The 20,007-nt window shown below is 37.3% G+C and overlaps 1 protein-coding gene across 1 annotated transcript in view; it reads left to right on the forward strand.

Annotated features, from left to right (window-relative positions):
* The window catches only part of ptprn2 (protein tyrosine phosphatase receptor type N2), a 175,624-nt gene that overhangs the window by 98,116 nt on the left and 57,501 nt on the right, over nt 1-20,007 (forward strand). Inside the window, exon 12 of the mRNA XM_055207009.2 lies at nt 11,127-11,191. Coding sequence (XP_055062984.2) covers nt 11,127-11,191 — 65 coding nt within the window. The remainder of the gene's footprint in view (nt 1-11,126; nt 11,192-20,007) is intronic.

Genomic DNA, 20,007 nt, shown 5'->3' on the forward strand with positions numbered 1-20,007 from the left:
AAATATTTTCACTTCAAATCCGCTTAATCCCTGGCTCAGGCCATTTAGAAATAGCGGTTTGTTGGCAGAATATGGTAAAAGCTACGTCAATTTTTTTCAATTCCTCAAGGTGCATGGAAGACAAATGAGAAATGACGTGAATCACACTAAGGGCCCTATTTTAACCATCTAAGTGCATTGTCTAAAGCGCACAGCGCAACGTCTAAATGGGCGTGTCCGAATCCACTTTTGCTAATTTAACGACGGGAAAAATGCTTTGTGCGCCGAGTGCATGGTCGAAAAGGGTTAGTCCTATTTTTTTAATGATTAATGGGAGTATTTTGGGCGTACCGTGCAATAAACTAATAAGAGTCTCAGCTCTCATTCCCTTTAAAAGCCAGTTGTGCTGGCGTTATGTCTAATCCCTATTTAGATGACGGACTTTGTTAACTGAAAAACTAAGCAGAGGAAGAAGATCCCCAGTTTAAGATTAATGTTAAATAATTGTGTTGTTTTTCACTTGTATTGAAATTGTTCTTTTTTTCAGCAAAGCATATTTTTACTTACCAGGCTACAGGTGAAGCAGCTCTTTGCGCCTTCTAACGTCTCATAATCAGTCCTAATTTATGTCCTAGAGACTCAATAATAATCTTTTACATTCAATCCTTTAATCGTTCATATTTTAAAGGGTTTTTGTGCAGCTGCGAATTCATGTATGTGTTAAGCAAACCCGCGTTGTCGTCCCGTTTAGGCGCATATTACTAATGCGGTCTTTAAATAACAAAAAAACATATTGCGCCAGGTTTTTGTTGGTCAATGGCGTAGTCTATTTTAGTTGCCTCAAAATAGCAACGCGCCAACAATGCGCCTGAACACACCTCGTTTTCAGACCAGGACACCCATGGGCGCAAAAGGGGGCGCAAATGCATTTGCTATTTAAACAACGCGGTGCTAAACGTGAAAATTATAATTGCGCAGGGTGGAAACTAGCAAAAGATTGCGCTGCATTGCGCCGGGTGTAAGATAGAGCCCTTAAACTTGGGTCCCTTGTAAGTACTTGTACCTGAATACAACCGAATGTGGCAGCCAGATGCATCACAGCGCTCCCTTATGTGTGGTTCAGTTTCTTCGTTTTACATATTGAATTCTAACTTCCATCAATTGCAATGTTTATGGTTGCATTGTTAGTTATTTTGCCACTATTTACTATGTCTTGTCCAAAGAAGTAGATTATTTTTAAAAGTGGATTTTTGCCAAAGAAGCTCTGATGCACTTAGAGGGTTTTGCCGCGAAAGCCAGTTGAATTTTTTAAATACAAATGAAATTACTAAAGCGACATTTGTAAAAAAAGGCATTTTAGTTACTAACCAATAACCTTTTCCTTGCCATTAAAGTGTAATTACTGAACCTAAACATAAGAGCCCAAAAAAAAGCTCATTAACATGAAAACATGACAGATGCACTATTCATATCTTTTAAAGATTTGATTCCACTAACCTGGCAAATCCAGTGATTGTTTCATTCTCAAAAGCATTTATTAAATCATCCCATAAAACTATATTGTTTCCAGGGTGAATCATTTCCTAAGTTTGCATGATTAACACTGTGTGTTTTCAGTATGGAGTGCATGAAAGAATTATCAGGTGGGCCATAGACACTGCATGTCACTTATGCTATTGTATATGTGGTTGTTTCATGAATTTCTGGACTGCATGTATTCAAATCACTGCATTCACAGAAATCACTTTTTTATATTAATTAACCTATTTCTTGTTTGTTGTTTATCTGAAGCCCACATTTACTCTTTTTATGATCTGTGTGGAGATTTAAACAGCTCAGAATGTCCAGCTTTGTAGGCTGTGAAACAGTGAGAAGTGAAACAGTGTTTGTGCGGTTGTTTAGCTGTTTTCTCAAATGCCATCCCTTTGTTGCTATACTTCTCATCTGTCACCAACGCTTCATCTTACCCTCTCTTTTATTTCCTCTGCCCCCTTTCATCTGTCTCTCTGTCCCTCCTTCGGCCCTTCCATCTTCATGCAGCATCTCTCTTTATCTCTCTTTCAAGGTTTCACTGTTTTGCTTACTTCCGCTATCACATCTCACTTTTACCTCTAATTCATTGGTGGACTCAGATTCCATCTTATAGAATTATCAAAACCCGACCAGCACGATGTCACATCACCATAGAAATTTACAAGGATGAGACATTACAGCAGTAGTAGAAATGGTTCCTCGCTTTCTTTAAAAGGGATTTGGAGAGAAAGTGGTTTAAATTTGTGCTTGTTTTCCTTTCTGAAACAAACAGCCCTGCAAATGAAGAAAATGTCACTTTGTGTTGAATGATAGACCTGATTTGAAACGGCTGAAATTGTCTGTTGTTGACCCGTAATCAAACCTATCTGGGCTTTATGTGGGCAATTTATCTTAACGTGTCTGTAATGTTGTTTATATTTTGTTTATTAAACAGATAAATCTAAATTTCCATTGAATGAGCTGCAATCAAAGCTGCTATAAAATGCTCATAAATGCATGATCGCATATATTAAATATGAAATTATATTAAATAATTTCATATATTTAATATGTTTCCTTGTTTCTCAGCACTGTAAACAGATTTTCAGTTTGCAAAGTAGGCTGTAATTTTCTGTTTCATGTCAGAGTATTAAATGGCAGATATAGAGCAATCCCAAAATCTCTACTAGGTGACATTTCAAATGTCTCGTGGCATTAAGCAGTCTGTGTAAACACACGTTGTTATGTTATATACAGTATGTTGCTTCAGATTTCCCTTTGAAGTTTACCGGCTTTAGCAGCTTACCTGTTCATTGTAGAGAAGAAACGTCTTTGTGTTTCAAATTATATTTGTTAGAAATTGGTAACCTCTGAATTTCTTAGCTTATTAACTCCCAAGTGTCCAAAATAAATTTTAATAATTTAACAGAGTGATGTTTTCTTTACATTTTCTGCCTGCCTGTCTGAAAAACAAATCGGGTTCTTATATCGCCACCTATCTAATTCATTTTCTGTCTGCCTCTTTTTGGTTTTCTCTCATTCTCGGTGATAGATACGTATAGACAGGCTTTATATGCGGTGGGTTTGGCATCTGTCGTGATGTCTGCTCTAATTCTGGAGTGATTGCTCGATAACAGTTATAGCCACATCAGGCATGCACTTGTCATCATCTCTTTGCTTGCAGACGTTTTCATTGGCAGCCATAGAGAGGGATGGATTGATTGGGTGAATAGGTGAGCAGAGGAACGTGGGTGGTGGAGATGAAGATGTGATATTAAAAGATCCATGAGCGTTTTCTGGAAAATGCTTTTTTCTGTCATCCTGAAATGGCATTATGTTTTTGCAAACAGATCGGGGGAAAGGCATGATGGGATGGCCCTCATTTCAAATGCAATCTCACAGTCACTCTTGCCGTCTCAAATCAAATGAAATGCGTATGGTTCTGCATTTGTGTCTGCATAAGCTATGCCATTTTTCCACACATACCTTAAAGCATCCCTAACCTAAAAAAATGCACTTTTAAATGTGTTTCTAGCAGAAAATGAGTCGCCAGTGTGTGTGCAGAAACCTGTTATTATACAAATCTATCTATTTTTCTTTGTGTAATCTCCTTTAAACCGCAACAGTCACACAAAACAGGCTGTTGTGGATCCCCTAGCAATGTGATGTCACATTGATTATGCCCCACCCATGACCGCTCACAGACTCTGCCTTATGAGCGCATAGTTCAACCTTCTGCCAGAGACACATGTTTTGATGTAGTCTAAAGCACACGTGTAAGCGCTTTCGAAAAAAAAATCTCCGGTTGCACATGCTTGAATTAAGTTTTCTTAAAATGATTTTTCTTTAAAAAATTGTTGGATCTACGTAATTTAATTGTGTACACCAGTTCAACATGATTGAATCAAGTTTTCTTAAAATGAAATTAATTTTAATTAATGTTCATTTCATTTTAAGAAAACCTAATTTAATCTTATGCAACTGATATCCAGAAGTTTTTTTTTCATTGCAGGGAAACAGAAGATTTCTTTGCTTTCTTTGCATGGCCATGTTCAACATCGTATGATTAAAGATATGTGGTGTATTTTCAGCTAAAACTTTACAGACACATTCTGGGGCTACCAGAGACTATTTTAATATTGCTGAAAACACCTATAGGGCCCTTTAATGTGTTGCTTTTATTCAATGTAACTCATTAATTTGAAATGTGTCATGTCGCTACACCAACTTTGTTATCTACAGTTAAATTGTACAATATCACCAGCAGGAAAAATGCTGCCGATATGAAAAGTTCTGGAAAAGTTACATTTATCTACAACGACACACTAAATATCCTCACAGGCTTTATCAGACCATGTGGCTTTATTGATTTGTGGACATTTTTACCCTCATGCTCGACTTCCGATGGGCCACAATTTCCAAAAGTCCTCCAGACATCTTGACATTTGCAGGACAATCCTTGATAGAGAGAGAGAGAGAGAGAGAGAGAGAGAGAGAGAGAGAGAGAGCGCACTTGTTTCTGATGAGTATGTGGGCTAAATATACTGTAAGCCTAACATGCAAATCAGCTTGACTCCCACTACAATGAATTAATTGAGATATATTGTTGTGTTTAGATTTATTTAAAAAAAAACTCTTGAACCTATTTTGAATAATCAAGAAAATTATGTCAATATTCAGCCTGTTTGAATATAGAAACTAATCGCTATGTAAATGGTGGCTTGGTGAAAACGCCAATGTAGTAATACAGCCAAACCTGTTTATTATGTACAGACCGCTTTTGCAAACTAAACACTGATAAAGTCTAATTTAAACACATTATATACTGTATGTAAGAGAGGATGTTAAAATGTCATTAGGATATGAGTACGAAGGAGCCATTGGAACAGCTGGAACATTAAGAAAAGCGTATCTGCAATAAAACTGTAGTGGCTTACAACACCCAATTAAAACCAGCTGAGGAACAACTTGAAAATCAGATTTGACATGTTTTCATGGTCTGTTCTGAATAATATGAAAAGTCAAGACAAAGTTTTTACCTATAAAATGAAACAAATATACATCATCTAGAATTAACATGTGTATGTAGAACAGATTGTAATTAATATTCTGCTCTAAATGTTGTGTATTTTCATGCTTCAGGTAGAAATAACCCTTTTTTTGTGCACACTGTGTCAGCTTCGCAATACCACCACAACAATTTTTGCTCTTCTATCTTTCTATATCATCTGTGGACAGATACTATCTCTATTTATCTTTCATTACCTTTGAACCGTATCCAGATCCAGTGTACCGCTCTTAACGCAACAAAACACAAACCTTCACTGTTCATATTTTTTTAAAAGCTGAGCGTCTTATCCTCATGCAATGCTTTTCCCCTGAGAGACGCTCAGGCTCTGTGACTCTGTCCCCATGCCTTTCATTTACATTTAAAGTGGCTGCAGACAGGCCTGAGTGCAAAGTGGATGGAGGAGGCCTCCACAGTCTTTGAGCACTAATAAATGGAGACTCTGAGGGGTTCTGGGGATTGACTGTGACACAAGGTTAACCTGGGTGCAGTTTCATTCGCAAGACTGGGTCAAAGCTCAGCGCAGGGAAGAGTGAGATTTACTCCCTCATGTGCGAAGATGTGGTGTGAGAAGGCATGTTTGCTAATGTGGTTCACTCGCCTTTAGTGTTTCTTAGGGACTCTGCAGAAATAAAAACACATCAACAAATGATCCATGAATATTAGTTCCACAATTCAAGTAATATGTGACTTTAAAAGTATAAACATCTCAGATATATTAAACATATCAAGGTTATATTTCCAAATGTTCTTTACAGTGCATTACATACAGTAGGATCATTTCATGCAGAAAACAGTAAATCACAAAAATAAATTTCAATGGTAAGAAAAAGTATGTGAACCCCAGGAATCATCTTGTTAGATCAGATCACATTTTATGGCAAATCACTGTAGAAAAACTGTTTATTCCTAGGGGTTCACATATTGTTTCTTGCCATTGTATATAGTGCAGAATAGTTCAGCTGTATTTAAGACCCAGACACAAAAATCAGTGTCTTTTCATTTTCTGTCAAAGTCAATAGCTGCTAGACACTTTATTTTACACACTCCCAAAGCACACACCTGTTTATGAAAAGCAGCATGCTCTAATACTGTCAGTAATGAAAAAAGCACAGACAGACAGACAGACAGTGATGAGAGATGATCCACTCGTTGATTGGTCAGGGACATCTTGCTTAATCATATGGAATGTAGCATTAATAGTGTTAGGGGATGGGAATGGACTTTGATAGATTAAATCCTAATTAAAGAGACTCCTCTAGACAAGACCAGCACTGGAGACCAACTCAGCTGGTATCATTAGCATAGACGTCATCTGAGGGCACTTTAAGGAACTGCTTAAAACTCATTTTGTTCTGTATTTCTTCAGACTTCTCACACACTTTCTGTGCAGTTTTTTTACATCTCATTCGACTTAATTTTTTTTTCCTGTTTTTTCTTTCCTGTCCAATTTCTTGCCCTCGGTTTCCTTGCTGTGGCATTTATTTTCACACGTTCCTTATCTTCCTGCGTGCTCGTCCTTCTCTTTTCCTACAGTATCTCTCGCTCTCTCTTCACTATCTCACTCTGCCTCTTAACCTCACTCCCTCCTCCTGTCGTTCCTGCTCCAGCAAAGTAAACAAAGTCAATTATAATTTCACACTGTATAATTATTTTCCTTTCTGTGTAATCTGTAAAAGCCTTTTAATTCTCTGTCTGTCTAAATGTTCTATCAAAGCTGTGCTTGGAAAAAAAAACACTTGCTTGGAAATTAAAGTACAAGAAATTATTTAATCTTATACATTGAGCTTTTATAACTAATGCATTTTCTTTGACTCTGAACGTTCCTGGCTGTGCATACATGGAATAGAGTTCACACTTATGTTTTGTTATTTTAATGTATTGCATGTAGAAAATGGTGGGTTAATTGTTTGAATGATTTTAAACACTAACTGGGTGATTTTATTCACACCTCTTATAATTAACACGTCCGATTGATGACCGATTTGTTGCTGAATACTGTTAATTGTGCAGTTGTTTTTGGAACCAAAAAAAGAGCATTAAAAAGAAGTGAATTTTTAAGTATGCAGCAAGCTAACCCAAAATCACATTCTTTATATTCTCCCCAATTATTAACTTGGCGAGCTTTCAGAGTAATCATGTAAAAATATAAAAATGCGACATTGGAATTATGTTTGTTGTGCCCCTAAATCAAAATAGCTTCATGAAATACATTTTTAGGAAACAGCTCCCGTTCACAAAACAGAATCAAGATTTCTAATGGGAATTTCTCATAACTGTTGGTTTGAATACATAGTAGCAGTTAAAGGAGGTTTACCAAATATGTGACCGATCGCGGAAAGTAGGGACACAAGTTGGATCTGGGGCATTTTGAGTTATTTGGAGAAGTTGTGGCCATTTGAATGTAGGAGCTCAAAAAAAAAACTCAAAGCGCAGAAAATAGACTCTAAAAGTTACACCTTTCTCCTGCTGGGAGGGACAATAGGGCTCATTTACATCTCATTGAGCTAAGCCATACTCCCTGTAAAGCCGTTTTGAGATACAGATGCTCTAGCATCATATGTAGTATTTTGTGAAAGAAGTCCTGATGACAACATGCGAAAAATAAACAGGACTTTTTACCTTTGTGTTGATCAAAAGTTGAATACAGTCTGTTTCAGATGTGTGAATCATCCAATGACCATTTTTGTCCACAAATGCATATAATCCCTGAAATATAGATATATAGTCTATTGTTTACATCAGATTTCGCATGAATGTCTGGTAATATAATATAATATCTGAGGACTATTTACATTGTAACATGCAAGGGTATATGAGATTACACTTTATGTTCCGGTAAACACATGAACCCGCCTTCAAAGTTTGTATTTAAAAGTAGGAAAGTAGTATAAATAGATAAATAGATAATCCAAACAACGCCGTTGAAAAAGTGACGTCTTTTAAGGGTGTAACCAATTGCTTCATGGAAAATATTGATAGACAAAAGTAGCCAATTAGATAATGAATTCAACGATCTTTGTGTGACTTTTTTGTGTGTGTTCGACTTCATGCTGTACTGCAAGAACCGACGAGTACCGCGAGAGCGAGTCGAAATTAGACTGCTCCGTAAGATTTCTTGAATAGCGGCTGACGTACGACACGGCTGACTGTTATCTGTTCCGCCCAGCTTCTTTTTTTTCTTTTGTTTTGTGCGCTCGAGCTTCGTTTACAGTCTGGGGAGACACATGCTGTAAGTTTGAAAAAAAAAAACTTCAGCCGCGTCACTACAGTCACTTCATGCGGTTCACAACAGAACCGGAAGAGAAGACAATGCTGAATAAAGTCGTAATTCTTGCTATTTTTGGACCAAAATGTATTTCGCAATGCTTCAACACATTCTTACTGACCCACTGATGTCACATGGACTACTTTGATGATGTTTTTATTACCTTTCTGGACATGGAAACCATACATAGATTTTCAATGGAGGGACAGAAAGCTCTCGGACTTAATCTAACGTTAAAACATCTTAAACTGTGTTTCGAAGATGAACGGAGGTCTTCCGAGTTTAGAACGACATAGGGGTGAGTCATTAATGACATTATTTTCATTTTTGGCTGAACTATCCCTATTAAGTAGCCACGCTGTTCCCTTTGGGGGCGGGGGCAAAAACAAAACAAATAAAAGCCACCCCCTGCTGCACGCTAGAATCTTCGGAAAAACATGCCGATTTCAACCGCAGAATGTACGCTTTAAAATATACAAAAACTGCTATCTCAAACATGGAGAGGCTTCTTCATAATCTCAATTAACAGATTCTACAAAAAAACGAAAATCACCAATTTTGAAAAAAAAAAACGTTCTTTCTCATTATCTCTAAAGTTGTGCTGCCGACTTGTGTCACTGGTTTCCGTGAAGGGTCACTAGAATATTTTTTAGCTATTTGCCTTTATTCAGGAAGGACAGTGAAGATTGACTGGATACATTTTTGCAGCAAAAGAGTCAGATTTGTTAAATACCAATTAGGAATTGCATCTTGGCAGCATTAACTGAAGTTAAAAAAGTACACATCTTCGCTTTAATCTCCTAATATTTACTGCTTGTTCTATCCAGGCAACACTAGAAAGCTTCGGTTTAAACCGATGTTTGTTTGTTTTCAGGTGTGTTAAATCTAACCTTAATACAGCCATTGCTGACCTCCAGGCTGATTTGTGGTGGGTTTGTGTGGAGGAGACAGCAAGCTGTTGCAGACAGACAGGCAATTTAGTGAGTCATTGCTTTGTTGGGGCTGTAAGCAAACTAGCATTACAGCAGCCACCTTTTTTTATGTGCTGCTACCTAACATATTATGTGTTTCATTGTTTCCGCTGTCAGATGCAGTACTTGAGAGAATCAAGTTGAGAGAAATTACAAAAATGAGTAGGTGTCAATTTAAAACATCATCCCGTGAACTGGAAATACTTAATAGATGGAGATAAATTCACTAATGCTTCCAACATGGCAACTTCAATTTGAAAAACAGTGGTTAACCTCCTGTCCCTGTTGAAAAATTTGCATAAACATGTCATAACATTCAGAGAAAAGTACCACTGATTTTATTGTTCAGAGAAAATTTCAAAGATAAGATGTCACCTGAACCCCAATCTCTGATCCTCTTGAGAGAATTGGTCTGTCACAAACAAATTGTTATCTGCGTATTTTTTGCATGAGCCTTTTACTGTGCACCTCCACATGCACCCATTGTCACTTACAGTATTTTCGCACATTGAGATATTTAAAAATGGTTTGAAAATGCAAACAAAGCACACTGCTTTGTACCACACACTAATTGTTTAATTATTAACAATATTTACTGTAAGTTCAGATAACAAGCTCTAAATTTTTAAACATCCTATCAAATGAGTTTTCTAAACCAGTGGTTCTCAAACTTTTTCAGCGTGCGGCCCCCTTTGTGTACGGCGCATTCCTTTGCGGCCCCCCCAAAGAAAATTTATGACAAAAAACTCAAAAACTAAAACTCAACTTTTAATTAAACAAAACATATTGAATGATACAAAGTACTGCTGTTGGTTAGTAGCCTTATTTTTTTTTAGGTTTAATTCCTCAGAATTCATGATAAATTAATTTATTTTATAAAATGTCATAAAGCTGGGGCCCCCCTGGCACCATCTCGCGGCCCCCCTGGGGGCCCCGACCCCCAGTTTGAGAACCACTGTTCTAAACGTTTGAATCATTAAAATTAAATGAGTATTAGCTAAAAATACATAGAAATTGTAAATAGTTTGTTTTACATTAACAGTCTGTCAGAGTTGAGCTGTGTCATTCGAGGGCAAAATGAAGAAATTGTTTCTCTGCAACTCCATAAACCAAAATTAACAAGGCAAAGAATATATTGACTTTTTTCAGAGCCCAATATGATTTTATTCCAAACTTCATTCAGGTGTCCGCAAAACCACTTTCTTTATGTCTTCTTTAATAGTTCTGTCATTTTCCAAATTCATTTATATAATTCATATAAACAGATTTAAAATCATCTCTAAGGAGACATTATCAAGCTTCAGTCATCTCTAATATACTTAAAACTTTGCATGGTTCCACTCATGTAGACCAGGGTTCACATCCTTTATCTTTCAAGCTGTGAATATAAATACACCATTCCAGATTCATACATCCAGTTTCTAATTATACATTAAAGATTATGGCTGTGTAGTGCTGTTTAGGTGCAAGCAATGCAAATATTCAAGATCTTTATTTTCATATGTACTTTGAGGAAATTATTTTTTGTATGTTCCATGCCAAATTAGTCAGTGTTGAATAAATGGTCATATTCTGTAATGTTATGAATCTGAATGTCTAACTTGGGTAATAATAAAGCAACCAACAACAGTTTGGCTTTGTTTCCAGGAAAACTAACCAGACGATGTATGACCCAGCTCTTATCATATAGCATTTCATTTTAAATATCTTACACCACTCTTCTCTGTCCTCAATCTGATGTCTGTCACACACATCTCTACCTCAGCACTTATGACATTCAGTACCCTGTGATGTCCTCTTACTCATTCCTCTCTTTCTTTTTAAACAGTTGAGCAGAAAGGACCGCTGGAGAAGGAGAGCGGCATACAGATTCTTCAGGCTGGACTGAGTGATGTAAGTCAGAGGAAAGGAGTCTTTCTCCTCTTCCTCCTTCTCCAATGATGACACTCACCTTTCCCACTGTGCAACTTCACGTCGAACGTTTTTATTCGCAGATCTGCTGAGTATTCATAGACGGTGCTCAAGTACAGACTGAAATGTCCTGGAATATTATAAAAATATCACTAACAATGATCACTAAAATTAAATTGTAAGGAAAGTTTAACATATTGTAAAGCCTTATTCTGTTTATGTAAATGTCATGTACATTGAGATAATAGTGGTACAATTGTGGTTGTCAAGTAAAGTTAAAGGCTAAATACAGCACTCATGGTTACACTCAAGAGTATTAGTTATATAACATGTAAAAGGAATTCCTCCCACATTACAGGTAGCTCAAAGATCTGATGTGAAATAAGCTACACAGTTTTGAATTAAATGTTAAGCTATTATAGTTTTTGTAATTTATGTACACTATATAAAAGTTTAGTGGCAATACAATAAACTGTCTGGATGCTTATACTGTATATCAGGATATTGAATGATTATTAATATACCCTTGTTGTACATGGTAGGCTATATACCAGAATAGTCATGATATTCCAAGGCACTTCAGTAAATACTTTGAGATTTGTAAATGTCCAAATCACATTTTTTTTACAAAGTATAGGCTTACTTTTTGCATTGTTTTTAAATTGTTAGTGCTTGTGCCTGTAAATTATTAGAATGGACAAAACTTAAAGGCAAAACTTAATGGCAAATATTCATTTAATTTTAAATTAACTTTTAAGCATTATAACCAAAGGAATTAGTAACATCAATGTGACTGATTGTTCACTTTATATTTATATATGTTTTGGTGTGTGTCTGTGTGTAGATGTGTAAGTGAGCCTGGGTGTCTGTGATTGCAATTAAATAGAGCTAAGCGGCTCTCTCTGTCACTGATTTAATTCTCTGTCTGCTGCATAGGCTACATGCCAAATGTGCTCTGTCACTCAAAATGGCCAGAGAGAGATAGAGAAAGAGCGAGAGAGACGGAGAGCGTGCGAGAGAGAAAGAGACCATAGAGGGACAGATGGTTATTAGTTATCTTAATCAAATACATGGGCAGAGATGTTTTGTGACTATTGCCTATCACACAGACATTTGGTCATTTTACTGGATACTTTAAACTAAAATGATTAAAAGTGCTGTTCCATGTGAAACCCAAAACCAGTTTACATAAACAGTACTGCCCAGTTATATGTCACATGTGCATTTTAATAACTTAGATGGAAACTGTTAAACTTGTTTTGCTTTTTAACAAATCTGAGAAGATTTCCATGTATTGTTTTGGGATTTTAAGACCGAACATTGAGATTGTTCTTAGGCAGGAACATGTGATATGTTGTGTTATTGGTACTGTTGGCCTTTAGAATTCAACTAAGAACAGCTTGAAAGCTATTGATGTGTAGCATTGCTGGTTAAACTATTGACAAAAATATATTGACTACAGTACAGTAGGAATTTATTTCCTGCTGTAACTTCAGTAGCAGTTTTGTAGTGATAGTGTAAAATGAAACACCTTATGTTTTGTTCAGGCAGCAAAATTCAGATTTTTGGCATATCAAACTCAGATCTGTTTATTGTTAAGGCAAATATTTGTTATTGTGTGCAGTTTTGTACAACCACCTAGCCTGGCTAACACCATGGGAACCACATGCTCATTTATTCGTATTTGAGGCGTGGTTTACGAATGCCCAGAGCCGTTTATTGGGCGCTACGAATGTCTATCAAATGTCTCTGTACATAGCTCATGGCCAATCATTTCAGTTATACCAGATGACGTATGTAGAGCGACATAAATTCAAGCGTCAACAACTTTTATCGGGTACGTGTGCACACAGCTGAAAGCTATGCAACTAAACCAGTAGCTGTATATTGATATTGAAAAGCAACACAACATAGTGGCACTGAGACAACCACAGTAGGTAGACTACAGGTATAATGACAATATGATATTAACAAATACCTATCTAAGGCTGCATCGAAAAGTAACTTCGCGTCTGCTGCCGTGTTGGATAAACAAAACTGCTTCGGTGTCTCGCATAGACGTCTTCATCGTCTTGCTGCCCCTCCTGTTCTGTGATTGGTTCCCTATGTCAGGGAAAAAATGGTCCATGGTTTCCATGCTAGACTTGCAGCATGAATAAATGTGCGCGCATGGCAGCATGGCGAAAACCCCGGCTACAACCACCAATGAGGAATATGATACTGACCACGCTCTTTAACAAACATGCAGATTAAGTCATCTGCAAAATGACTGAAAGTCTTACAGATCGTATTTTTAAAAAAAATCATGTAGGATGCATAACAATATTTTTATTATGGGCCAGCATTATTAAGTTTTAAGACTGATTTGCTTTGATCACAATAGTCATTTAAGAAGAGTCCATGTTGGTAAATGATTAAAAGCATACTGTATGGGATTAAAACAATTAGATACATTTAACTTGATTCGGCTTTAGATATACCATGTATTTTCATAAAGAAATATTATTTTATGCACAATATTATAAGTGAAATTATTGGTTTACATTTTCCTTCAAATACAAAGGTAAATGATTTGCATTTTAAGCAATTTAAAACACAGTTTATATTTAAAAATCTCACTATCTTCCATGTTGTTCATCTCTCCCTATAGCTTTAAAGGGATAGTTCACCTTAAAATGAAAATTCTGTCATTTACTTATCCTCATGTTGTTCTAAACCTTTATGAATTTCTTTTTTCTGATGAACACAAAAGAAGATATTTTGAGAAATGATGGTAACACACAGCAGATAGTCACCATTGACTTCCATAGTAGGAAAATATATTTTGGAAGTATTGTAATAAATGATGAAGAAAATGTTTTGATAAATGATGGTAACCACACAGTTAATTGTACCGATTAAATTCCATCATATTTTTTTATTCCTACTATGGAAGTCAATGGTCACTATCTGCTGTGTGTTATTATCATTTCTCAAAATATCTTCTTTTGTGTTTATCAGAAAAAAAGAAATTCATACAGTTTAAGAACAAATGATGACAGAATTTTTCATTTTAAGTAATTCTACTTGTAAACGTTCCTTTATAGACTATATTGTTGGCTCCTTAGACAAAATATTACATGCTCTCTAATTTGTAAGTCACTTTGGATTAAAGTGCCTGCTAAATTAGTTTGATTAAACACCAATGCGAATATATAAAATAGGGACGTATTTTAAATGTCACTATGACTTATATGCAATCACGCAGCCCGTTCACATTTGTGATGTTTTGACTAAATTCGTGATAGTATCAGCCATAAGCAATTTCATTACTTCTCATGTCTTTACACAATCACTGAGACGGATCTTTTTAATTTTCAAGTTTCCTTCCCCGTGCTGTTTTCCATGATGCTCCCATTACATGAAAACGCAGGCATTGATTGTTTGCCAAGAATTAATGTCAGACATATTCCAGTTAAAAGCTGCACTTTGATAGCCGTCCTCTACACAAATTGTTTTCCGAGCCTCTTAGGGTTGTCGCCATGCCAACATAAGACAAACGCAACAATAGAAAGAGAAAGTAAATAAATAAATGAAAGCCTACATGTTTCTGACACATTAAGCAAGAGATGCAGCCCTCTCTCTAAGACAATAACAGGATTAGCTCGAGTGCTGTCAGTCTGTGAGCTAACATAATGCAACCTTTAATATTCATAAAGAAATTAAGTGAAGAAGGTTTTCAGGGGTGGTGGATGGATGCGATGAAAGGGGAGGGTGCGCGTGCATTCACATTGATAAATATTCATCGAGGCCTCTCAGTAGAGGTGAGAATGTAATCAAGTAGGGTATTGATGTGCCGGCAGCTTTTATGAACCTGGTCTAAATGAGCTTTTCAATAGAAAATGTGACCACGAGACCTAAGTTTGTGTGTCACAAACAAGAAATGAGGAGAAAACATCGAGTGCAGCATCACAAAGCAAGCCGCGCCACTTCAAAGTAATCCATCATCATTTAATCCCCTGTAACTGCTATCTGTCACAGGGAGAACATTCAGTGGTGACGTTACGGCCATAAAAATGACTTTTATGTTTTATAGGTGTGGACTTATGAGAAATATGATTATCAAAAAATAAAACATGATATCACGTCTCTGAAAAGTTTACATAAATTATGCAGCGCTGACTGGAATCACATCACATTGTTTATAGAAATGAAGAGTGATTGGTTGGGTTTAACATCAGTTTGGACTTTTTGTTATCCAATTTTATCCGCAAGGATTTTTGGAGTGAAGTGGCCCAGCCTATTTAACCCAGAGTACTCGTTACAATACAATGAAGATGGTACTACTCATTTTGTATTTTAATTCTCCTTCCTCATGATCTCTCTCTCTCTTCACACACCTCTGGTAGTCAGTTCATTCTGCTATATATGAGTGGTGGGCCACTGCCTAAAGTTTGTCATGTTGGCCCGTTTTGTTGGTAATTAGCCTTAATCACGACTGCTCGGCAGGGGTCGGCGGGGGAGCAAGACTCTCAGCTGGAAGGGAAAGCGAAATTATCTCAGCTGTGTGAATGTGATCAGATAAAGCTGAAATCACAGCTCCTGCATGAAATGAAAAGGGCATGCAGAGCCGCGGATAGGACTGTATGTGTTTCACAGAGGTGTGTGCGAGTAGGTGGATTGATGCAGGTTATGAAAGGGATAAGTTGAAAAAGATGGATATACATGTAGGAGAGATAAAAAGCATAGCGCTGGTTGTAAAAAGGTATGACAGATCTGGAATAAAGAATGGGGAGGAGATAGAAAAAACGAAACTGAGGAACAAAATGACAAGAAAGGAAAAAAGGGCATGAATATAAAAAGGATATGAGGGAAGGGAAGAAATGAACAGAAAAGGAAATGAAAAGGGACAGAAAAAAGCAAAGAAAGAATAGAAAGCTTTCCCATGGGGGCCAATCAAGTCATAGGATTCTTCTGCTTTCACCTCATGCATGACTGAAATGCTCGCTCTCTTTCTCTCTTTATCTCTTCCCTTTTTTAAAGTAATGACAGAAATGCTTAGCTAGATATCTGATATGACAGAGGTGGATGTGACTGGTAGATGTAGACTGAGGTAGTTAAATGTCAGAGAGATAAGGAGGGAGGATCGATAGGCTTTCCACGGGTCACACCTCCATGTGGGCACATGCAAAATTTAATATGAAGACATGATTATTTGATGTGATGTCTGAATGTCATATGTAAGTAACTCCTGCATGTAGGACGTTATTGTTGTATTAGTGTGTGTATACAGGCAAAATCAGTGTACCTGCAACTGTATTTATCCATAAACACACAAAACCGTTTCAAATGAGACTGTAAAATATTATTATATTATATAAATATACTAGATATGTGTAAAATCTGGTAGAGATGAGGGTGCACGGGGTGGATGGTGAGAGAGACAAAAAGAGAGGGAGTTGGAAGCTTGCAAAGGGGAGATTTTTTTTCTTTGGTTGATAGTTGATAAATGTGTTGATTAATGTTTTAATGAACTCATTTGCTGGCTAGTATATCATATCTTTCACTCTGTAAAAAGATGAACCTCTTTATAGCTCCTGCCCTGATTAAAAGAGAAAATGTAAGAGAGAGAGAGAAAGAGAGGGGGAGAGAATTTAAGGAATGAGAAAACACAAGAAGAAATACAAAGAAGACTCGATATGAGATATATAGTGAGAAATTTAGATGTTACATAGCTCATACAGGCCAAAAGTAAAAGACTGACCTTTATCCCTACTTCCACCACCGCCAGGGGTCACAGGGCTACACAACACCTGGTGATATCACCCACCCCCTGACCACCTGTATGTCAGCTGGCCCAGTTGTCATAGCGACAGTGACTCTGCCACCCCACGTCAGCTATGATGGGGGTTTCCATAGCGACTAAACCCAGACACTCTGTCAGCTGCACAGGCCTGTTGGTAGCTCACTGTCTTTGCCTAGCAGTTGGTGGGAAGAGTGGGAGACATCCAGGTGTAGCTGACGAAAGAGATTTATAAAGAACTGTCCAACAAAAACATATCCGGTCCATCGCTGGGATCCATTTTGTGTTGCTCTCTGAAAGTTTCGTTCAAATGCATTAAGATTATGCTGTTGCTTCTGAGGTGTTGGATTATAGAACTGTTTTTAAGCATTATTAACAATATTGTAAATGAAAAATAAATGAATTCAACATTCAAAGAAAACAGATCAAACTCCTTAGGGTGCAATATCATTGTTCCTTTGCAAGTTGATAAAACTGAATGTTCTGAAAAGTCCCCTTGATAGAAAACACATTAAACTACATTCATTTGAAAACCAGAGCTTTTGTGTATAAAATTTGTGTGTAGAAAAAGCAACAAAATAAAGCTGATAATACAAAGCAGGCAGCTTCAGGTGAGAAAGGTTAACAAATCTACCCTCACCTAAAGGATTATTGTGTTTGACCCCCTTTCGCCTTCAGAACTGCCTGAATTCTGTGTGGCATTAATTCAACAAGGTGCTGAAAGCATTCTTTAGAAATGTTGGCCCATATTGATAGGATAACATCTTGCAGTTGATAGAGATTTGTGGGATGCACATCCAGGGCACGAAGCTCATGTTCCACCACATCCCAAAGATCCTCTGTTGGGTTGAGATCTGGTGACTGTGGAGGCCATTTTAGTACAGTGAACTCATTGTCATGTTCAAGAAACCAATTTGAAATGATTCGAGCTTTGTGACATGGTGCATTATCTTGCTGGAAGTAGCCATCAGAGGATGGGTACATGGTGGTCATAAAGGGATAGACATGGTCAGAAACAATGCTCAGGTAGGCTGTGGCATTTAAACAATGCCCAATTGGCATTAAGGGGCCTAAGGTGTGCCAAGAAGACATACCCTAAACCATTACACCACCACCACCAGCCTGCACAGTGGTAACAAGGCATGATGGATCCATGTTCTCATTCTGTTTACGCCAAATTCTGACTCTACCATCTGAATGTCTCAACAGAAATCGAGACTCATCAGACCAGGCAACATTTTTCTAGTCTTCAACTGTCCAATTTTGGTAAGCTCGTGCAAATTGTAGCTTTTTTCCTATTTGTAGTGGAGATGAGTGGTACCTGGTGGGGTCTTCTGTTGTGTCCCATCCGCCTCAAGGTTGTGCGTGTTGTGGCTTCACAAATGCTTTGCTGTATACCTCGGTTGTATTGAGTGGTTATTTCAGTCAAAGTTGCTCTTCTTACAGCTTGAATCAGTCGGCCCATTCTCCTCTGACCTCTAGCATCAACAAGGCATTTTCGCCCACAGGACTGCTGCATACTGGATGTTTTTCCCTTTTCACACCATTCTTTGTAAACCCTAAAAATGGTTGTGCGTGAAAATCCCAGTACATGAGCAGATTGTGAAATAATCAGATCGGCCCCATCTGGCACCAACAACCATGCCATGGTTAAAATTCCTTAAATCACCTTGCTTTCCCATTTTGACATTCAGTTTGAAGTTCAGGAGATTGTCTTGACCAGGGCCCGCCCCTAAATGCATTGAAGCAACTGCCATGTGATTGGTTGATTAGATAATTGCATTAATGAGAAATTGAACAGGTGTTCCTAATAATCCTTTAGGTGAGTGTAGAATGAGCTTGTTCTAGTTTCTGATAGGAAGGTGGTAAGGGAAGCACAAGTTTGATGGACAGGGAAGCACAATTCTGGATGAAATGTGATGGATACTTGAGCAGGTAGGGGAAAGATTGTGATTGAATAAGCCACTACCATTGACCACGTTAATGTCAAATTAGTATGAAGCAGACGGTGTCAAACTGTACATCTGACTGAGCTTGTGAATAAATAGGTACACATTTCTGAGGAATTATTTTAGACTGTTTATGCATGGAAGCATCTATTAGCAGCTGAATTCTCCAAGTACCACTTCAACAAATGATGTGGGAAAGAGCAGAAAATCATCTATGACAGGCCAAACCTCAACTGCGAAATCTCGATGTTTGCATGTGTGTGTGTGTGTGTGTGTGTGTGTGTGTGTGTGTGTGTGTGTGTGTGTGCGAGAGAGAGAGAGAGAGAGAGAGAGAGAGAGAGAATGGAGACTGTATCTCTGTGTACATATGTACTTTTATTTTTATGGAACAAATTAGGCGTGCCTTTATGCTTGTTTTTGTAGAATCGTGTTTGTAAAATACTTCTAAACCTAGTCTGCTTGTTTACTTTCAGTTATTTCACCTTGATTTTAATGCAAATTCTCAATGTGATGTGGGAGCTTGGCTGGTGATGCTTTAACCATAAATTAAATAAAAAAGGATAAGAATCAAATAGGGAGCTAAATGAACATAAAATTCATATACTGTGGTTATTAACAGCTACACCCTAAAAATGGCTGGGTTATATTTAATCCATGCTGGTTAGATATTGGACACAAAACACTGCTTGGTTAAAATTGACCCAATGCTGAGTTATTTTAACCCAACTGCTGGGTTATTATAAACCATGGTTGCATTAACAACAGTCCAACATTGGGTCATTTTTAACCCAGCATGGGGTCATTCTTACTCCGGCAATGTGTTCTGTCCAATATCTAACCAGCATGGCTTAAAAATAACCCAGCCATTTTTAGAGTGCATTATAAAGAACATTAAAGGAACAGTATGTAGGATTGTAGCTAAAACGGGTACTGCAATCACACAGCTAGTGGCCAATACACAACTTGACAACATACACATCAGTTGAGGGCTGCAACTACAATTTTTAAATGACGATATCCTGGCCAGACCACTGTTGTGAGTTATATAAGTATTTGAAATGAAAAAT

The sequence above is a fragment of the Misgurnus anguillicaudatus genome, chromosome 21 (genome assembly GCF_027580225.2).
Source record: "Misgurnus anguillicaudatus chromosome 21, ASM2758022v2, whole genome shotgun sequence".
In the NCBI taxonomy this organism is placed as follows: domain Eukaryota; kingdom Metazoa; phylum Chordata; class Actinopteri; order Cypriniformes; family Cobitidae; genus Misgurnus; species Misgurnus anguillicaudatus.